Here is a 19,416-nt window from a genome sequence, read left to right as displayed (position 1 = left end):
AAACCAAACATTTTTTTTTTTTTAAGTCAAAATATTTAGTTGCACCACTCTGACACACAAAAAGAAAAATAAACTCTCCTTTCAAGCCTATGAGCATTTCATTGCATGCTTTATTACACCCTTCTCTTTTCATAACTAGGGTTATACCGGGAGCAGCCATTAGCAATTCCTCCATTGCCGGACACCACCTACTCCACCAGTCTGCCGGATTCTCTCCTGGCAATATGAAAGGAAGGGAGGGGTTTCTCCAATAAATGTAAAATATTTTATATTTAGAATTTAGAAAACAGATTTTATTTCTGAAATCTTTAATTTTTAATTTGGGTCCACTTTAAACAATACCAGTTTCCTGGCTATCCCGCTAGTCTATTTGGCTGCAGTAGTGTCTGAATCAAACCAGAAACAAGCATGCAGATAATTGTCAGATCTGACAATGTCAGAAACACCTGATATGTTGCATGCTTGTTCAGGGTCTATGGCTAAAAGTATTAGAGGCAGAGGATCAGCAGGATAGCCAGGCAACTGGTATTGTTTAAAAGGAAATAAATGTGGCAGCCTCCATATCACTCTCGTTAAAGTGGTCCTTTAATCCAGTCTTTGAGAGCTGGAGGGGAACGCTTCCTCCATTTTACTGTAAGAGATTGGACTGTTCCTCTCTAGGTACAACTCAACAGTTTCCCATGCTTTGTCCAATAGTGATACGCTGTCAGCAGCAAGTTCCCAGACAACGTGTAAACAACTGAGGACTGCCCATCCAGATAAACAGACAGTCAACCAGAGTGTGCATTTTGCCAAGGGAAGTACGTCTGGAATTTTGCATATGTTTTACTGTGCTCAGTATGCAATGTGAATGGTGTGAACGTGCCCTTAAGGTGCCCAAACATTTGTCGATGGTCACTAGGATGGACCATCAGGTAGATCCTCCTCTGACCAAAATCTGATCAGGAAGGGTTCCATTGCTGCCTACGCCATACACAGATTTCCAATAGATCCCAGCATGAAATCTATTGGTAGAGCTTCCCCCACCTGCCACGCCTCCAGGTCTCCCCCATGTAATGTGCTCCTCCAAAGGCTGTGCAGAGTGTTGGCAGATTTTCCCACACTCTGAACCATAGAAAAGCCAGTTTTCCATTTATACTTCTTTTCAATTTTACAATTACAAGTTTTCCAATTAATTGGAACTTTTGAATCATAGGACCAGTGCATCACACGTGTGTTACATTTTCCCTAGTCCCCGGAGGAAAAAAAAAAATAATTGAAAAATTCCCCAAAAAATCCTTGGGCCTATAAATCAAAAATGTATACAGTGTTTCCTACACCATTCCATTCTCTGAAAAACTGAAATAAAATTTTCCATTACAGCCAATCAAAAAAAAAAAATGGGAAAAATCAATCACGTTTCTCGATTGAAAAACAAAAGTATAACATTCAGTGCAGAAATCTGCCTTTCTTGTGAAACATTTCCCACACTCTGAACATGAAAATTGGCTGTGTAAATTCTCTGGTAAGTAAATCTGGCCTCTTTGTGAAACATTTCCCACTCTCTGCACCAAGAAAGAGGAATTTGCCTGTGTGGCTTCTCTCATGGTTTAGAAGGTCTGTGCTGCGAGTGAGCGTTTTCTCACAGATGAAGCGTGAGAGAACGTTCTCCTGTGAGTAACAAGGGCTCTTTTTTTTAGTAATTAAATCCTTCCCACACTCTGCACAAACGTATGCTCACTTGTGTGAATTTTTTGGTGTCTAGCTAGGTGTGATTTCCGTAGAAACCGTTTCCCACACTCTGAGCATGAAAAGGGGCGCTCCCCTGTGTGAATCCTCTGGTGCTTACAAAAATTTCCCTTGACTGTGAAACATTTCCCACACACGTCACATGAAAAGGGGAAATTACCTGTGTGGCTTTTCTGGTGGTTTAGGAGGTATTTGCTGTGAGTGAAGGTTTTCTCACAGACTAAGCATGCAAAAGAACCTTCTTCACAGGTGTGTCTTCTCTGGTGAGCAACAAGCTCTTCTTTACTTTTAAAGTTTTTCCCACAGTCTGCACAAAAATAAGGCCGCTCATCTGTGTGTAGTCTGAGGTGTCTCACCAGGTTTCCTTCACACCGGAATCTTTTCCCACACTCTGAACATGAAAATGGACGCTCACCTGTGTGAACTCTCTGGTGTCGGATAAGGTTTCTTTTCTGTAGAAAATCTTTCCCACACTCTGAACAAAAAAATGGCCGCTCACCTGTGTGACTTTTCTGATGTTTATGTAGGGTAGATATGTGACCGTAACTTTTCCCACACTCTGAACATGCAAATGGCCGCTCACCTGTGTGAATCCTCAGGTGTGTTTGAAACTCAGAATTGACAATGAACCCTTTCCCACACTCTAAACAGGTAAAAGGACGGTCGCGCCTGTGGCGCTTCTGGTGCGCATGAAGTGCGGGTCTATAAGGAAATCTTTTCCCACACTCCGAACATGAAAAAGGATACTCGCTTCCGTGAATGAATTGGTGTCTATGGAGTTCTCCTTTACTAATGTAACTTTTCCCACACTCTGCGCATGAAAATGGACGCTCACCTGTGTGAGCTTTCTCATGTCTAACCAGGTTTTGTTTCCGTGGGAAACGTTTCCCACACTCTAAACATGAAAAAGGATAATCGTTTCGGTGAATTATTTGGTGTCTAAGGAGTTTTCCTTTACTAATGAAACCTTTCCCACACTCTGAGCATGAAAATGGACGCTCGCTTCCATGAAGCAATTGGTGATTAAGGAAGTTTGCTTTACTAAGGAAACTTTTCCCACACACTGAGCATGAAAATGGACGCTCGCCTGAGTGGATTTTCTGGTGTTTAAGCAGGTGTTGTTTCCGTAAGAAACGTTTCCCACACTCAGAGCATAAAAACGGCCGTCCACCTTTATGTGAGATCTCATCAGCTCCAGAACTAAAAGAACTTCTTTTACTGGAAGAGAAATCAGCATTTGATGGATCTTTTACAGAATGTGATTGGTCAGCAAATTCCTCAGGATCACACAGGTCTGCTTTTATGTCCTTATCATGCTCCCGGTTATGTGTTTTTCCAGTAATGGGGTTTCCTCCTGGAGAATATTGTATGACGCCATTATCTTCTGCAGCATCATCTGGAGATGAGATAAGACGTCCCGTCGAGGGGCTCCCCATATTCTGTTCATCTGTTGGGGAAACATTGGGAATAGAAGGACGTTTATAGAGTCAAACATAAATTCACTAAAAATGCAAAGAAAAGAAGTTATTTTATACAACTGTCAGTAGCATCAGATTGGAGACAGAATGATCAGCAATAACTCCAACTGTCACTTCCCAGCCCACCTCCTCCTTACAACAACTCCACCTCTCACCACCCAGCCCACCTCCTCCTGACTACAACTCTCACCACCCAGTCCTCCTCCTCCTCACTACAATAACTCCACCTCCCAGCCCACCTCCTCCTCACTACAACAACTACACCTCTCACCAACCATCCCACCTCCCCCTCACTACAACCCCCCCCAACTCACCTCCCAGCCCACCTCCTCCTCACTACAACAACTCCACATCTCACCACCCAGCCCACCTCCTCCTCACTACAACAACTCCACATCTCACCACCCAGCCCACCTCCTCCTCACTACAACAACTCCACCTCTCAGCCCACCTCCTCCTCACTACAACAACTCCACCTCTCACCCCACCTCCTTCTCACTACAACAACTCCACCTCTCACCTCCCAGCCCACCTCCTCCTCACTACAACAACTCCACCTCTCACCTCCCAGCCCACCTCCTCCTCACTACAACATTTCCACCTCTCACCTCCCATCCCACCTCCTTCTCACTACAACAACTCCACCTCCTCCTCACTACAACAACTCCACCTCTCACCTCCCAGCCCACCTCCTCACTACAACAACTCCACCTCTCACCACCCATCCCACCTCCTCCTCACTACAACGACAACTTCAACTCTCACCTCCCAGCCCACCTCCTCCTCACTACAACCACACATCTCCCATCCCACCTCCTCCTCACTACAACAACTCCAAAACTCACCTCCCACCCCACCTCCTCCTCACTACAACAACTCCACCTCTCACCACCCATCCCACCTCCTCCTCATCTCACCTCCCATCCCATCCCACCTCCTCCTTACTACAACAACTTCAGCTCTCACCTCCCATCCCACCTCTTCCTCACTACAACTCCAACTCTCACCTCAAAGCCCACCTCCTCCTGACTACAACTCTCACGACCCAGTCCACCTCCTCCTCACTACAACAACTCCTCATCTCACCTCCCATCCCACCTCCTCCTCACTACAACAACTTCAACTCTCACCTCCCATCCCACCTCCTCCTCACTACAACTCTCACCACCCAGTCCATCTCCTCCTCACTACAACCATACATCTCCCAGCCCACCTCCTTCTTAAAGGGAACCTAAACTGAGAAGGATATGGATTTTTCCTTTTAAAATAATACCAGTTGCCTGACTCTCCTGCTGATCCTGTGTCTCCAATACTTTTAGCCACAGCCCCTCAACAAGTATGCAGACCAGGTGCTCTGACTGAAGTCAGAATGGATTAGCTGCATGCTTGTTTCAGGTGTGTGGTTCAGCCACTATTGCAGCCAGAGAAATCAGCAGGACAGACCAGCAATTGGTATTGTTTAAAAGGAAACATCCATATCCCTCTCAGTTTAGGTTCCCTTTAAGACAACACTTTTTTTCTGGTTGGTTGAACTTGATGGACACATGCATTTTTCCAAATAAACTATATAACAAGAAAAGGTGGGGGGAAAAGGCTGCCCGTCCCTTAACACATGTTGCAATTGAATGGTTAATCGCACAGGCATACACCACCTCTGTCAGACTGAAAAATGCATGCCCTGCATCCAAGACAAGTGCTAACATTTATTAAATTAGGAGGAACTTTAGCTTCCAATATGGTTTGCATGCAAAGTATATTATACTAGACACTTGCGCCATGGTGAGGCAAACTTCCGGGCAAGTGACCTGACCTAAATTTAAAACCTTGGGAGCAGCTAAGCAAAAAAAATAAAATGTGTAACTTACATTTTGTTGAGCAGCGAGGAGAACGCCAGCGCATACCACTAAGGCTGCATCTGAAATGACCACCAGCTCAGTGTGCAGCACCTAAATAGATTTTCTGCACACTTTGCATTCAACTCAGATGCAAATCATATGCAAATATGCTACTACTTATTATGCAAACAGGAAACTCAGGAGGAGGGGCTGGGAGCAGCTAACCTGACAGTTACAAAGTTAAGAAAAGGTGGGTCCTGTTTGCATAATAAGTAGTAGCAGATTTGCATATGATTTGCATCTGAGTTGAATGCAAAGTGTGCAGAAAATCTATTTAGGTGCTGCACACTGAGCTGGTAGTTCTCCAAACTATATAACAACTTCAACTCTCATTTCCCAGCCCACCAGCTCTTCACTATAACATCCAAAAGGCTCATTAACTTTACTGGGGCTGACAACAGGTCAACAGTAGACACCAAGAAGCCATCAAGACTACGAGGGGCTGGAAGAAGCCTCATGCAAGTAAAAGCCAACATTTTCCCACCACCTCTGGCTTCCTTTAATGTACAGCAACTAAAAAAGAATGACAAAATGAGGAGGACCTCAGAGTCCGCTAACTGTATAATAGGTCAGTCATTTCCTCACCTGGAACGGGTATTCCTAATTCACTGGTCATCGTGTCCCCGTCCTCCTCACACTGCCAGCCATCCGTCACATCTGCCTCTTCTTTTACTTTCACCTCAACTTTTATGTCAGTCAGATCTTCAGCCTAAACCCACAAAATCATAGAACAAAGCATAGTTAAAGGGCAACTGAAGTGAGAGATCTAGATCCTGCTGATCTTCTGTCTCTAATACTTTTAGCCATAGCCCCTGAACAAGCATACAGCAGATCAGGTTTCTGACATTGTCAGATGTGACAAGAGTAGTTGCATGCTTGTTTCTGGTGTGATTCAGACAGTATTGTAGCCAAACAGATCAGCAGGACAGTCGGGCAACTGGTATTGTTTAAAATGAGATAAATATGGCAGCCACCACATCACGCTCACTTCAGTTCCCCTTTAACACATACAAATCCATGAAATTAGAATCTATAAAAGAATAGAATATCAGTCTGGAGTCACACTGAGGTTGTAGACCCTCAGCCCCACCTACCTGATAATGGTGGGGGATGATGTGATCTTCCTGTGTGCAGTCTTGGGAATAAACAGGGCCTTTACATCTCTCTGGTGGGTTTCTGTTACTGGATTCATCTGTAGGAAACACACACTGACTGAATACATTGGCTCTATGTTTATCAGATGATGAGGGACCTAGGTGGCGGTATACCGTGGTTCGATTGCGCATGGTAATCATACCATGCACAATCATGGATTACCGGTTTTCGGGAGTGGGGCGGGGCGATGCAGCAGCGGGGATGAGATGAAAAGGCGGGCGCACTCATAACGAACAATGGCAGGGATAATTACTCACTTGCCGGCGGGTCCTGCATGCGTATACTGACTTCTTCCTCCTTCCTGTTCTTGCGTCCCATTTCCTTGAAACAGCGACCCCTGGACGCTGTTACAAGCAGATGGAAGCAAGAATAGGAAGAAGAATGAAGCCAGTACATGCATGAGGACCTGGCGGCAAGTTAGTATTTGTACCCCCGCCGCTGCGTCCCTCTCCTCCCCCCAGGCTCTCTATACTGCAGGCACCTATCCTGGCTACATCTATCCCTGGCCACCTACTACTGGCTACACCTATCCCTGGCTACCTATGCTGTGGCCACCTACTACTCGCTACACCTATCCCTGGCTACCTATGCTGCGGCCACCTACTACTGGCTACACCTATCCCTGGCTACCTATGCTGCGGCCACCTACTACTGGCTACCTATGCTGCAGCAACATACTACTGGCTACACCTATCCCTGGCTACCTATGCTGAGGCCACCTAATACTGGCTACACCTATCCCTAGCTACCTACTACTGGCTACACCTATCTCTAATGCCACCAGGACTTTGCAGGAGCAGGGTGGACCTTTTTACAGTTTTACCTGGTGCCCCAAATCTCCCAAGGGCTTAATCATATGTATGCCAAGGGAGTGGGGCACCCTACACTGGGGTGCGGGGACACATTATTTAATGTAAGGGGAGGCAGGTCTTAACCACCCTGGCGTTCTGATTAAATCGCCAGGGTGGCTGCGGGAGGGTTTTTTTTAAATAAAAAAAAAACTATTTCATGCAGCCAACTGAAAGTTGGCTGCATGAAAGCCCACTAGAGGGCGCTCCGGAGGCGATCTTCCGATCGCCTCCGGCGGCAAGAAATAACACTGAGCGGCCCTCCGTGTTTCGCTTCCCTCGTCGCCATGGCGACGAGCGGAGTGACGTCATGGACGTCAGCCGCCTCCGATCCAGCCCTTAGCGCTGGCCGGAACTGTTTGTTCCGGCTACGCTGGGCTCGGGCGGCTGGGGGGACCCTCTTTCGCCGCTGCACGCGGCGGATCGCCGCGCTGCAGCGGCGATCAGGCAGCACACGCGGCTGGCAAAGTGCCGGCTGCGTGTGCTGCTTTTTATTTGGTGGAAATCGGCCCAGCAGGGCCTGAGCGGCAGCCTCTGGCGGTGTTGGACGAGCTGAGCTCGTCCAGACCGCTCAGCAGGTTAATAATGATATAATATCATAATACCGTGGTACTTTTTTAGACTGTTATCACACCGTGGAATTTCATACTGTTGCAACCCTAAGGTGGACCCTCTATACTGCTCTCTCCTTTATTTTTCTGGTAAAGTCTCCTCTTACCCGGTGATGTGAAGGGCGGCTGATTCTCAATCATTGCGTCCTTGTAAAGGTCCTTGTGTCCTTCTAAATACTGCCACTCCTCCATGGAGAAACAGACAGTGACATCCTGACACCTTATAGGAACCTGACACACACAATAACATAGTCACCATCGAGACACCCCCCCTTGCTGTTACTGGATAATGTCCCATAATTCCCAGCACTGCTCACCTCTCCTGTCAGAAGCTCCATCATCTTGTTGATGACCTCTAGGATCTCTCTCTTGTTCCTTTCTTGTGTCAGGGAGTGAGGTGGGGGCTCAGTGATGGAGGTGCGGTCATGCAGATGACTCCTGGGCATCAGAAGCTCACCAGATCTCTCCTTCACTATTTTATGATTCTGTTAAAACATTCAAAATAGCAACACCATGTTCATTCCCAGAGTCCTCACCTCACAGCTGTGTGTTCTATTACCAGAGACAACAATAATGTCATGTGACCTCCCACAATCCTCCTCACCTCTCCGGTCAGCAGGTAGATGATCTCCAGGGTGAGGTCTAATATCCTCTCAGTCATGTGACTCTGCGTTTCAGCCATACTCAGTGATGTGGTCATGTGATCTATACAGGAAGCTCCTCTCTGTGGACAGGTCACAAAATGTTTATCATCTGCTCTGGGCTGTATTAGGATGGGGTATAATTCATGTGCCACACACTGAACAGGGAGGAGAATGCTTTCTACTAAGCCATCCTCACTAGAAATATATGGCATAAAGTTATAGCAGGGCGAAGGGGCTGGTCTGGTTCAGTGGCACTCAAGCCGAAGGGTCACAGGGGGCGAGAGGAACTATCCGATAAAATGGATTTCTGATATACAGTATCTCACAAAAATGAGTACACCTCTCACATTTTTGTAGATATTTTAGAATATCTTTTCATTTGCAGAAGAAGATAGTGGAGCACTCCCCTATAATGTGCTGGTGATGTGCTTAGGCTGATCCAGAAACACTCCGGATCAATGTAGCAATGAACCAAGAGAAGCCGGCACCATCCAATTGTATTGTTTGCTCTTCTATTGCTCAAAGCATGAATACAGCAGTCAAAGCGACATTTCAAATCTTAGCTCTTCTTTCTCAACCTCTGCTGTGCATTGCAAAGTAATCACTGACATAAACGCGCTTTATATATCCAACGTGGTAGTAGTCAGCCAATCGGCTTGTCACAAAGCTCACAACGAATGATATCAGGTCCTGCCTAGCCGGACCTGATGGGGAACTGTATGGCTGTCCTCCAATTGGACTATTCAAAGTGGGGTCTTGCCACTCTCTCATACCACCAAATCGGATTTCACCGCAAGTCTCTCCCCATTGCCAGGTGGCGTGCGGAGGTAACCACCCACTGATCCTGTCAAGGTGGACCTGTGGGGGAACTAGCCTCACTACGTAGGGAGGAGACTGGACATAGCCCCGCCCACTCCCCTTCTGCCCAGCAACTAGTGAAGCGTGCAGCGAGAACCGCCGCCATATGTCACGAGATGTAAACATTGGGGAGGAACGTTCCCGCCGTGAAGCCAATGGAGGAGATGTACTATCTTTGCTACTAATAGAAATAATAGTAACCAGTAACAATATACATGTTTTTGATAAAAATGCACCTGGAAATAGTCAACAAATGTAACAACTATAAATGCAATCCTAACGCAGGGAAGCACATGGAGAGGGGGCATTAAGGCAAGGTACTCGTTGTATGATTGAATTTAAAGGGCAAGAGACATGATATGTAATATTAGTCAATCACATTGGCTACAATCAAGAAATAGGATGGCAGTACAAAGATAAAGGAAAGGGGTAAGGGAAAGATCCCAGTGAGGGGCAATATAAAGAAACCATCACCAAAGAATAGAAAGCAGTATATGAAACATCTATTGGAACAAAGATGGCTGGAATAGCATGGAGTGGGTGTAACATAAGAAACATAAGAGATCCAATTCTCTATTAAGTCCCCTAGACTCCATGGTATCCAGCCTCTTGATAAAAATATGCTTTCCTCCATATGAGTTTTCTATCCCTATCTTCTCCCCCTCCTACATGGAGCGTGATGCTGGGCTTGTGAGAAATTGAATGGGACAGCCTGTTCAGTAAGAGACTCACGTATTGCATGTTTATGCGAGGACAACTTTTTTTTTTCATTTTTTTGTGTGGTTTGTCACACACACACACACACACACACACACACACACACACACACACACACACACACACACACACACTATGTTGAATCGCATGTATAATAACCATTAATTTGAAATGTCACTACCTTTGATAACTGAATTACAGTGTACACAATTAAGGCAACGGAAAGTTCCACTACGTGTAGTCTCAGGCCTCCCAGTTACTTTCCCTCCCATATCCACATGGACCAATCTGTCTCTCAAGTTTGGTGCCATTTTATAGGACACAAGTGGGGGATTCTGGAACTGGGCCACCTCAGGAAAACTGTCCGCCAGTAGATACCAGTGTTTCTTGATAATCTTAGCAATGTTGTCACTCTGCGTATTATACCTGGTGATAAATGGAATTCGATCAGATATATTTCTTCTCTTATATATTAATCTACGTCTATCTGGTCCAATTTTGAGCCTCATGTGCTGACTGAACAACAGCATCAGAGGGATATCCTTGCGTCAAAAATCTATCAGTCATCTGGGTAAGTCTCTGTTGCTTGAAGGATACCCAAAGTGACATGTGACATGATGAAATAGACATGTGTATGTACAGTGCCTAGCACAAATAACTATGCTGTGTTCCTTTTTTTTTCCTTTCTCTGCCTGAAATAGTTAAATATTAGGTATGCAAGTGGCTGACTCAGTCCTGACTCAGACAGGAAGTGACTACAGTGTGACCCTCACTGATCAGAAATTCCCCTTTTTACCTCTTTCTTGCTCTCAGAAGCCATTTTCTGCTAGGGAAGTGTTTTATAGTTGGTATTTCTCATCAGTGAGGATCACACTGTAGTCACTTCCTGTCTGAGTCAGCCTCTTACATACCTGATATTTAACTCTTTCAGACAGAGGGAACAAAAAAAAAAAAAAAAAAAAAGGAACACAGCATGGTTATTTGTGCTAGGCACTGTACATACACGTCTATTATATCATGTCACTTCGGGTATCCTTTAACCTCTCTAGCGTTCTGGACGAGCTAGGCTCGTCCAGAGACGCCGGAGGCCACCGCTCAGGCCCTGCTGGGCCGATTTTAATATTTTTTTTTAAAACACGCAGCAAGCACTTTGCTTGCTGCGTGTCCTACACGATCGCCGCCGCTACCTGACGCGAAAGTGGGCCCCCCACGCAGACCCCATGCGCAGCCTCGCCAATCGCCGCCAGGCTGCGCTTTGGGGTGGATCGGGAGTCCCTGTGACGTCACAACGTCGATGACATCATTCCGTTTGTCGCCATGGCGACGGGGGAAGCCCTCAAGGAAATCCCGCTCAGAACAGGATTTCCTGACGGGGATAGGCGCCGGCGGCGATCAGAGGGGTGGGAGGGATACGGCAGGGAGGGGGGTATCATGTAGCTAGCGCTAGGCTAGCTACATGATTAAAAAAAAAAATATATATATATATATATATATATATATATATATATATATATATATATATATATATATATATATATATATATATATATATATATATATATATATATATATATATATATATATATCCATGCGCAGCTGTGCGGCTGCACATAATCAAAATGCCCAGCAGGTTAACTGTCTCATCATCCACTATAGTGTGAACCCGTCGTTGCTGACCAATTGGGATGGACCTTCTAGTAGCCCACAGATGAAAACTCCCGTAATGCAAAAGGGAGTTAACATCCGTGGGCTTGACATAGAGGTCCGTGACTAACCTATCGCCAGCCCTACTCACAAGGGTGTCCAAGAACTCCCTTTTGCATTACGGGCATTCTCATCCAGGGGCTACTAGAAGGTCCGTCCCAATTGGTCAGCTTCTCTTGGTTCATAATATCTTTTCATGGGACAAACACTGAAAATGTGACACTTTGACGCGATGTAAAGTAAAACAAGATGACACCTTCTTAATGTGAACCCGATGAAAGAGTGATATGGAGACTGTCATATTTGTTTCCTTTTAAGTAATACCAGTTGCCTGGCAGCCCTGCTGGTCTATTTGGCTTCAGTAGAGTCTGAGTAACACCAGAAACAAGCATGTAGCTAATCTTGTCAGTTCTGACAATATTGTCAGAAACACCTGATCTGCTGCAGGTATTCCTTATAAGTAAATAAATATGTCAGCCTCCATATCACTCTAACATTGGGTTCACTTTAAAACAGAAGGCATTTGCGATTATTCAGATTTGAGTGAGCATATGATGTCTCCCACACTGGGAACTTTAGGGCTGGTTCAGATGGACGCTTGCGGAGCGTTTACCACAAGTGTTTGGAACGTGGCGGTAAACGCTCCCATTCAAGTGAATGGGAGCGTTAACACCGAGCTTTTGCGCACGTTTACACGATCGTGGCATTCAGGTCCCGATTTTTGCTAGCGTTCGAGCTGCCCCTGGAAGCGACATGTTGTAGCTTCCAGGGGGCGGTCAACCGCGATGGCTAATGTCCCCCTAGGGGAAGAAAAAACACAACCGCATCGGAACGCGACGGCTACTGAAAGCCTGACCACGCAGGCGCCGCAACGCCCCCAAACGCGATGCCACACAGACATCCGTCTGAACCAGCCCTAAAACTCACCAGCTAAAATTCCAGCATCGTCTCCATGGCAGCAGGACGTCACATGATTCGCAGACAGGACATTGCCAGCAGGTAATACAGTGGCACGTCCTGACAGCGAGTCATGTGACACTGGAATCGGTGCTGAGGTGAGTTCCAAATCCCCCTCAACTCGGGAGGGAGGGAAGGAGAGATATCAGCGGCCTAGAAGCAGCACACGCTGGCCTAGGCTATAAGAGGATTGGCAACACCTTGAAACTAGGCTGCAGCACAATGGTCAAGATCATAGAGTGGTTTAACAAGACAGGTTCCGGCCTGATCGCTCCCTCATTGTCCTCCTCCGCCTTCTCATTTTTTCAGCAATTGCCCCCAGTCCGGGGTCAGCTGCGCATATGAGCCGCATGCATGCTCCGGTTGCCTGGAGCGTTCTGCACCCATACTACTACAATGGGAGAGCGTGCAGACAAGCTGTGCTGACTGGACGACTTACCGGGGCCGGTTGCAGACAAACCAGGCAGCGACTGAGGATGACAATGGAATGATCAGATCTTTTTAAGGCCTCATCTCAGGTATACTTTAAAACTAGGCCTGCACGATTTTGGGAAAAAAATTTAATTGCAATTTTTTTTCTGTCAAAAATTACAATTTCGATTTTTTTACGATTTTCTTCAAATCAAGCTTCACTATTGCTGAATTTCTTGGAGATTAAATCAAACTCCAGTTCTGGTTCTGTTGAAGCCATTTCACAACCAAAAGCACAAGGAGCTGGAGCAGCTACCATAACAGATCCTGGGCAGTGAGTGGGCACTGGTGGTGATCCGAGTTGCTAAGAGTTTGCTCGACAAGATAGTGGACAGGACTGGAGACAGAGAGAATACCACAGCTGCAGCAGATCCTGGGCAGTAGCCACTTACTGGGCAGTGTGTGTTGTTTGCTCGACAGGACAGTGGAGAGATTACAGATCCTGGGTGGGAAGTGGGCAAATGTACAGCTGCAGCATAGTGTGACCACGGTAGACAGAGTTTAAGTGCAGATCCTTCTCCTCCACGTGCTGGCTGCGTTACACTACTTAGCACCGGTCTGCCCCCTTTGGCCGGAAGGAGGAGGTGCGCTGCACGGCCAACACAAATATTTCTACGCATTGGACGCATAAATTAATACGCATAAAAAGACCACAGCAAAACACTTAAAATTGGACTCATGAAAAAAAAAAACCAAAAAAAACCGCCACTATGGTGATTAGGAAATCGTCTTGCCGCAAATCGCGATAATTTTAAAACGATTAATCGTGCAGCCCTACTTTAGACTACACATCGCATCAAATTCAAATTAGCCAGCATGGCTGTGGTCTCAGAAGGAAGCCACTTCTAAAGAGGATGTACAAGAAAGCCCGCAAACAGTTTGCTGAGGACAAGCAGACTAAAGACACGGATTACTGGTACCATGTGCTATGGTCTGATGAGACAAAGATAAAATGATATTGTTTAGATGGTGTCAAGCAAGTGTGGCAGCAACCAGGTGAGGAGAACAAAGATAAGTGTGTCTTACTTACAGTCAAGCATGGTAGTGGGAGAGTCATGGTTTGTGAGACTGCATGAGTGCTGCCGGCAATGTGTACTGGAACATGCTGAGGCTGAGCACCATCCTCTCCCTTCGCAAACTGAGCCACAGGGCAGTATTCAAACATGATGACGACTTAAAACACAACTCCAAGATGACCACTTCCTGCTAAAGAAACTGAGGATAAATGTGCATGTCTCCAGACCTAAACCCTATTTAGCATCTGTGGGGAATCCTCAAACGGAAGGTGTAGGAGCCTCCTACACCTTCTGTTTGAGAATTCCCCACAGATGCTAAATCGGGTTTAGGAGCGCAAGGTCTCTGACATCCACCAGCTTCAGTAAAAGGATTCCAATTTGTGAAGATCTAGTGAACTCCATGCACAAGAGGGTATATGGCAGTGCTGGAAAATAATGGTTCGCACAAAAATATTAACACTTTGGGCAGAATTGTGACATCCTTCACGTAGGGGGTGTACTCACTTTTATTGCCTGCAGTTAATGGCTGTACATTGAGTTATTTTGAAGGGACAGAAAATGTACAAGGTGTACAGACTACTTTACATTTTTTTCAAAGTGTCATATCTTCAGTGTTGTCCCACAAAAAAAAAGTAATAAAATATTTACTAAAATGTGTGAGGTGTACTCACTTTTGAGAGATACTATAGGTGCCCCAGCTATGAAAACGTATAATAATAATAATAGTGTGTGACTGTGGTGAGAACATTCGAGTGTAAGCATCTCTGGTGCAGAGACTAATGGGAATGGATCAGTGATCTCTGTACAGCGCTGTACAATATGTCAGAGCTATACAAATATACAACAATAATTGTGTGTGATTGTGGGGAGCATGTTAGAGTGTAAGCTCCTCTGGTGCAGAGACTGAAGGGAATGAGCTATAATAGGTGGATCAGTGATCTCCATATACTTAAGTTAGGATCACGTAAAGATAAATGATTTCTTATATCACCTCCTGCTCTGCCAGTGCCAGCAGCCTCCACTTCCTCCAGCTTCTCCTCCTGTAACTTCCTGTTTGTTGCTCCTCCCCGTTCCTGGCTCTGCAGTGCACGTGGTATATGTGTGAGACAAGCAAAGACTGAGCGAGAAATCTAAGATCTGGAGTGGAATTACAATGTACGAGTCATGGAAGATAAAAGAAAACTAAACAATCGACAATAGAAATGGTTCCTATGAATAAAAGAAGATAAATGATTAAATAGATATAGGTATGATGGTAAATTTGCAATGATTAGCCATCAGCATTGTTTTCTGTATTGCTTGTTGACATCTGGCTACCTATACTTGGGGGTGATATATGGCTATATATACTGGGGGGTCATCAAGCTACCTATAGTGGGGGGTCACTTGGCTACCTATACTCGGGTAACATCTGGCTACCTTTTACTGGGGGGTGTCTTGCTATCTATTCTGGAGGGACATCTGGCTACTACCTATAATAGGGGGACATCCAACTACCTATACTGCAGGAACTTCCGGTCACCTATACTGGGGGGGGGGGGGGGGGGGGCATCCTTTCAACAGGGTGGCTGAGGAGGGGGGCCCCAAATGTATTGCTCTGCTTGGGGCCCTGTGTGGTCTTAATCCGGCTCTCCTCCCAATATACTCAAGTCCACAGGGGCAACGTAATAAGTATACAACTTCCAGACCCTTTTCTAGGGGCTGGGAGTTGTGCAACCGCCCTGAGCGCTATGAGGAAGGGGGGCGCCTGTTAATCAGGAAGTAGAGTGTGTATCAGCGGTTATACAGAAGAGACCAGCAGCAAGTGAGCAGCGACAGAAGGGATCCCTGGGGAGAGGAAGGGAGGGAGAAGTTGGGCTCCCTTCCACGTAGCTCCACATGAGACTCCCCCTCTATCACCAATGGGAAGGGCACCTACCTATCTAACCTGTACTGAAGGCACCAAACCTATCTAACCTATACTGGCAGCACCTACCTAGCTAAGCTATACTGGGGGCACATACCTAGCTAAGCTATACTGGGGGCACATACCTAGCCTAGCTATACTGGAGACACCTACCTATCTAACCTATACTGTGGGCTCCTACCTATCTAACCTATACTGTGGGCTCCTACCTATCTAACCTATACTGTGGGCACCTTCCTATCTAACATATAATGTGGGTACCTACCTACCTATCTAACCCATACTGTGGGCACCTACCTATCTAACCTATACTGGAGGCACCTACCTATCTAACTTATACTGTGGGCACCTACCTATCTAACATGGCGTCAATTCACCAGAGAGGATTTACTAAGAGAAAAAAGGTAGGTAGTTTATCTCATGAGGTATTTTAACACTCTGGAGTCAATTCACCAGTGTGAGAGGACAGAGAGAAAAGTGTTCGATAGTGTAACGATCGGTGAAGCACAGAGAGGATCTGATTACCAGTGATCTGCAGAATCACTGGGAATACAGATGTATACCAGATTATACGTGATCTGCAGTATCACTGATAATCCGATATACTAGCTAACCTCTGTTCACCTGAGTAGAGTGTAGTGTTTGGTGTAACAGTAACACTTAGAGGACTAGGCCTCAGTGCAGCACGGGGTACTGCACAGATTCCTTCCGCAGACCTGAGCTCTCCAAGACGGGAGGAGTCAGACTGACAGTAGGAAGGACAGACTGGAAGTAACCTTCAGGAGGAAGGATTACTAACAGAGTGAGGAACCGCCTCTAACAGTAAGGTCGGTTCTCGAGGTCGGACAAGCCAGGTCGTACACACACGGACAGATAAAGTACAAGATCAGGAGGCAAAGGCGGAGTCAAAGTACAGGCAGGGTTCAGCAACAGGGTATCAGATATATCGGGGTACAAAATCAGGAGGCAGAAGCAGAGTCAAGGAACAAGCCGGGGTTCGGCAACAGAGTATCAGAAATATCGAGGTACAAGATCAGAGTTCAGGAGGATAGTCAAGGCAGGCAAAAGTCATAACATATAATCACAACCAAACTAGTACTTTAGCTATCAACAGAATCTAGCTAAGTGTAGGATTACAGCTCCAGCTGGTCCCGGCACACTTGTGGATCTGCCTACGGATCTGGGTGCTCCCACATATGTGATCGCACGCCAGACAAGGAGCAAGTGAACAACCAGCAGTATATATACTCTAGGACCTTTCCAGGACCTCCCTAATTGCTGGTCCAATGAGAGCAGTGGAATTTGTCAGCTGACCCAGCTGGTCAGCCGACACCCTTCTAACTGCTATTTAAACTCTGCCTCTGCGCTCGCGCGCGCGTGTAAGTCTGAATCCTGGTGGACTATCAGTCCCAGCCACACCAGTACTGTCATGCAATGTATCTAGTGCGGGGGCCGCCGCACTGCCTATGCGGCATGCGGCGTTTTTTCCGCGTTGTGACGCCATGCTGGACGCGGGAACAGCCGCCTCACCTCGAGAGACGGCGGCCTTTCCGCGTTTCCTTACAGATAGCAGGGGATAATGGAGAGATATGCATGAGGAAAGTGTGAGAAAGCAGAGAGTTAGGTAGTCGGTATTAATGATTTACATGGGATACTTTTCCTCTCTGTAAGCTTGAAAGTGAAGCATTGTGGGTAGGAGGCGGAGGTTTACCACTACCTGACCAGAGTATTCCCGCCTTTTACTGCCGGATCATATCATAAATCATATCACGAGTGAGTCTGAACTTCTTCACCACCTCTGTCTCAGTAAAAGAACTGTTCTCTCACGAAAAATACGAGGGGCGATTAAACAGACCCTCCTCCTGCGCCTTCTTCTCCTCATAATAGAAGCAAGCTCTAAGGCCTAGTGCACACCAGAGCGGTTCGGCTGCGTTTTGCTATCCGCTTGCGACTGCAGATATGCTTGGGTAATGTATTTCAATGGGCTGGTGCACACCAGAGCGGTTCGGCTGCGTTTTGCTATCCGCTTGCGACTGCAGATATGCTTGGGTAATGTATTTCAATGGGCTGGTGCACACCAGAGCGGGAGGCGTTTTGCAGAAACGCATACTCCCGGGCTGCTGCAGATTTTGGATTGCGGAGGCGTTTCTGCCTCAATGTTAAGTATAGGAAAACACAAACCGCTCTGAAAAACGGCACTTCAGAGCGGTTTGCCAGGCGGTTTTTGTTACAGTAGCTGTTCAGTAACAGCTTTACTGTAACAATACATGAAATCTACTACACCAAAAACGCTTCACAAAACCGCAAAATGCTAGCTGAAACGCTACAGAAAAATAAGAAAAAGCGTTTCAAAATCTGCTAGCATTTTGCGGATCTGCTAGCGGTTTTTGGTGTGCACCAGGCCTAACAGAGTAAGCTCAAAAGGCTCCATCTTCCACAGCAGCAGCTGCTGTGTGAAAACCACGATATCTCCAGGTTCATTCAGGGGATAAAGAGATGAAAAAATAACGAATGGCCACACCCCCTTTCTTCCCTGGTGAATTGTGATTTGGAGAAAAACTAACTACTATCACTTATTTATCTCATACTTATCTCACATTTATCTCTTGCATTTCTCTCTGTCGATATTTTCCCCTATACTTCTGGAGAATTGCTATTTGGAGATATCACAGGAGGTAAATTACCTCCCAAGAGATAAATAGGTTGGTACCTACCTACGTATCTAACCTATACTGTGGGCACCTACCTATCTAACCTGTACCGTTGGTAACTATACTGGCTACCTATATTGGAGGCACCTACCTAGCTTACCTATGCTGAGGGCAGCTAGCTATCAAACCTATACTGGGAGCCGCTATACTGGCTACATATATTGGAGGCACCCACCTAGCTAACCTATACTGGGGGCAACTATACTGGCTACCTATACTGGAGGCACCTACCTGGCTATCCTATTCTGTTACTGCTCTTGCTCCTCCCCTTGCCTGCTTTCTATTGGCATCTGTCAGCCGGGGACATGCATTCCCCCAGAGTCATTCGTCGCGGCAGAAATTCCTGCTGTTCGTTCCTGCAGAGCGGTTGCTGGCAGAAGCAATGTCTGTAGCATTCCTGCTCTGCTTCCCTGCCGTTATGAACGACTCTGGAAGCATGCGTGTCCCCGGCCTGCGTGTGTCCCCGAACGGCTCTGTGTGCATTGCGTGTGTCCCCGGGCTGACAAATGTCAATAGGAGGCAGGCAAGTGGAGGAGCCAGAGCAGTAGCAGAATAGCTGAGCCGCAAGGAATCAATTCACTTCGGGTATTGGCCGCAGTGTGACGGCCACTTCTAGTTTTGACCGGCCAGAACCCGAAGTGGCCAGACTTCGGGTTCTCGGGTTCTGGCTGTAACATATACACAAGGGTGGTGTCTGTGGAGCAGGATAGTTTTACA

The 19,416-nt window shown here is 46.4% G+C and overlaps 1 protein-coding gene across 1 annotated transcript in view; it reads right to left on the bottom strand.

The window, feature by feature from the left end:
- The window catches only part of LOC137537096 (zinc finger protein 208-like), a 220,123-nt gene extending 205,000 nt beyond the window's left edge, over positions 1 to 15,123 (bottom strand). The window contains exons 1-7 of the mRNA XM_068259236.1: positions 15,074 to 15,123; positions 8,320 to 8,439; positions 8,033 to 8,200; positions 7,823 to 7,946; positions 6,196 to 6,293; positions 5,687 to 5,810; positions 1,690 to 3,175 (exon numbers count right to left, since the gene is read on the bottom strand). Of these exons, the coding sequence (XP_068115337.1) occupies positions 1,690 to 3,175; positions 5,687 to 5,810; positions 6,196 to 6,293; positions 7,823 to 7,946; positions 8,033 to 8,200; positions 8,320 to 8,415 (2,096 nt within the window). The 5' untranslated portion in view covers positions 8,416 to 8,439; positions 15,074 to 15,123. The remainder of the gene's footprint in view (positions 1 to 1,689; positions 3,176 to 5,686; positions 5,811 to 6,195; positions 6,294 to 7,822; positions 7,947 to 8,032; positions 8,201 to 8,319; positions 8,440 to 15,073) is intronic.
- Positions 15,124 to 19,416: the final 4,293 nt, after the last annotated feature.

The sequence above is a fragment of the Hyperolius riggenbachi genome, chromosome 10 (assembly GCF_040937935.1).
Source record: "Hyperolius riggenbachi isolate aHypRig1 chromosome 10, aHypRig1.pri, whole genome shotgun sequence".
Lineage (NCBI taxonomy): Eukaryota > Metazoa > Chordata > Amphibia > Anura > Hyperoliidae > Hyperolius > Hyperolius riggenbachi.
Note: the sequence above shows the minus strand (reverse complement) of the source record. Positions and strands in the feature narration are given on the sequence as shown.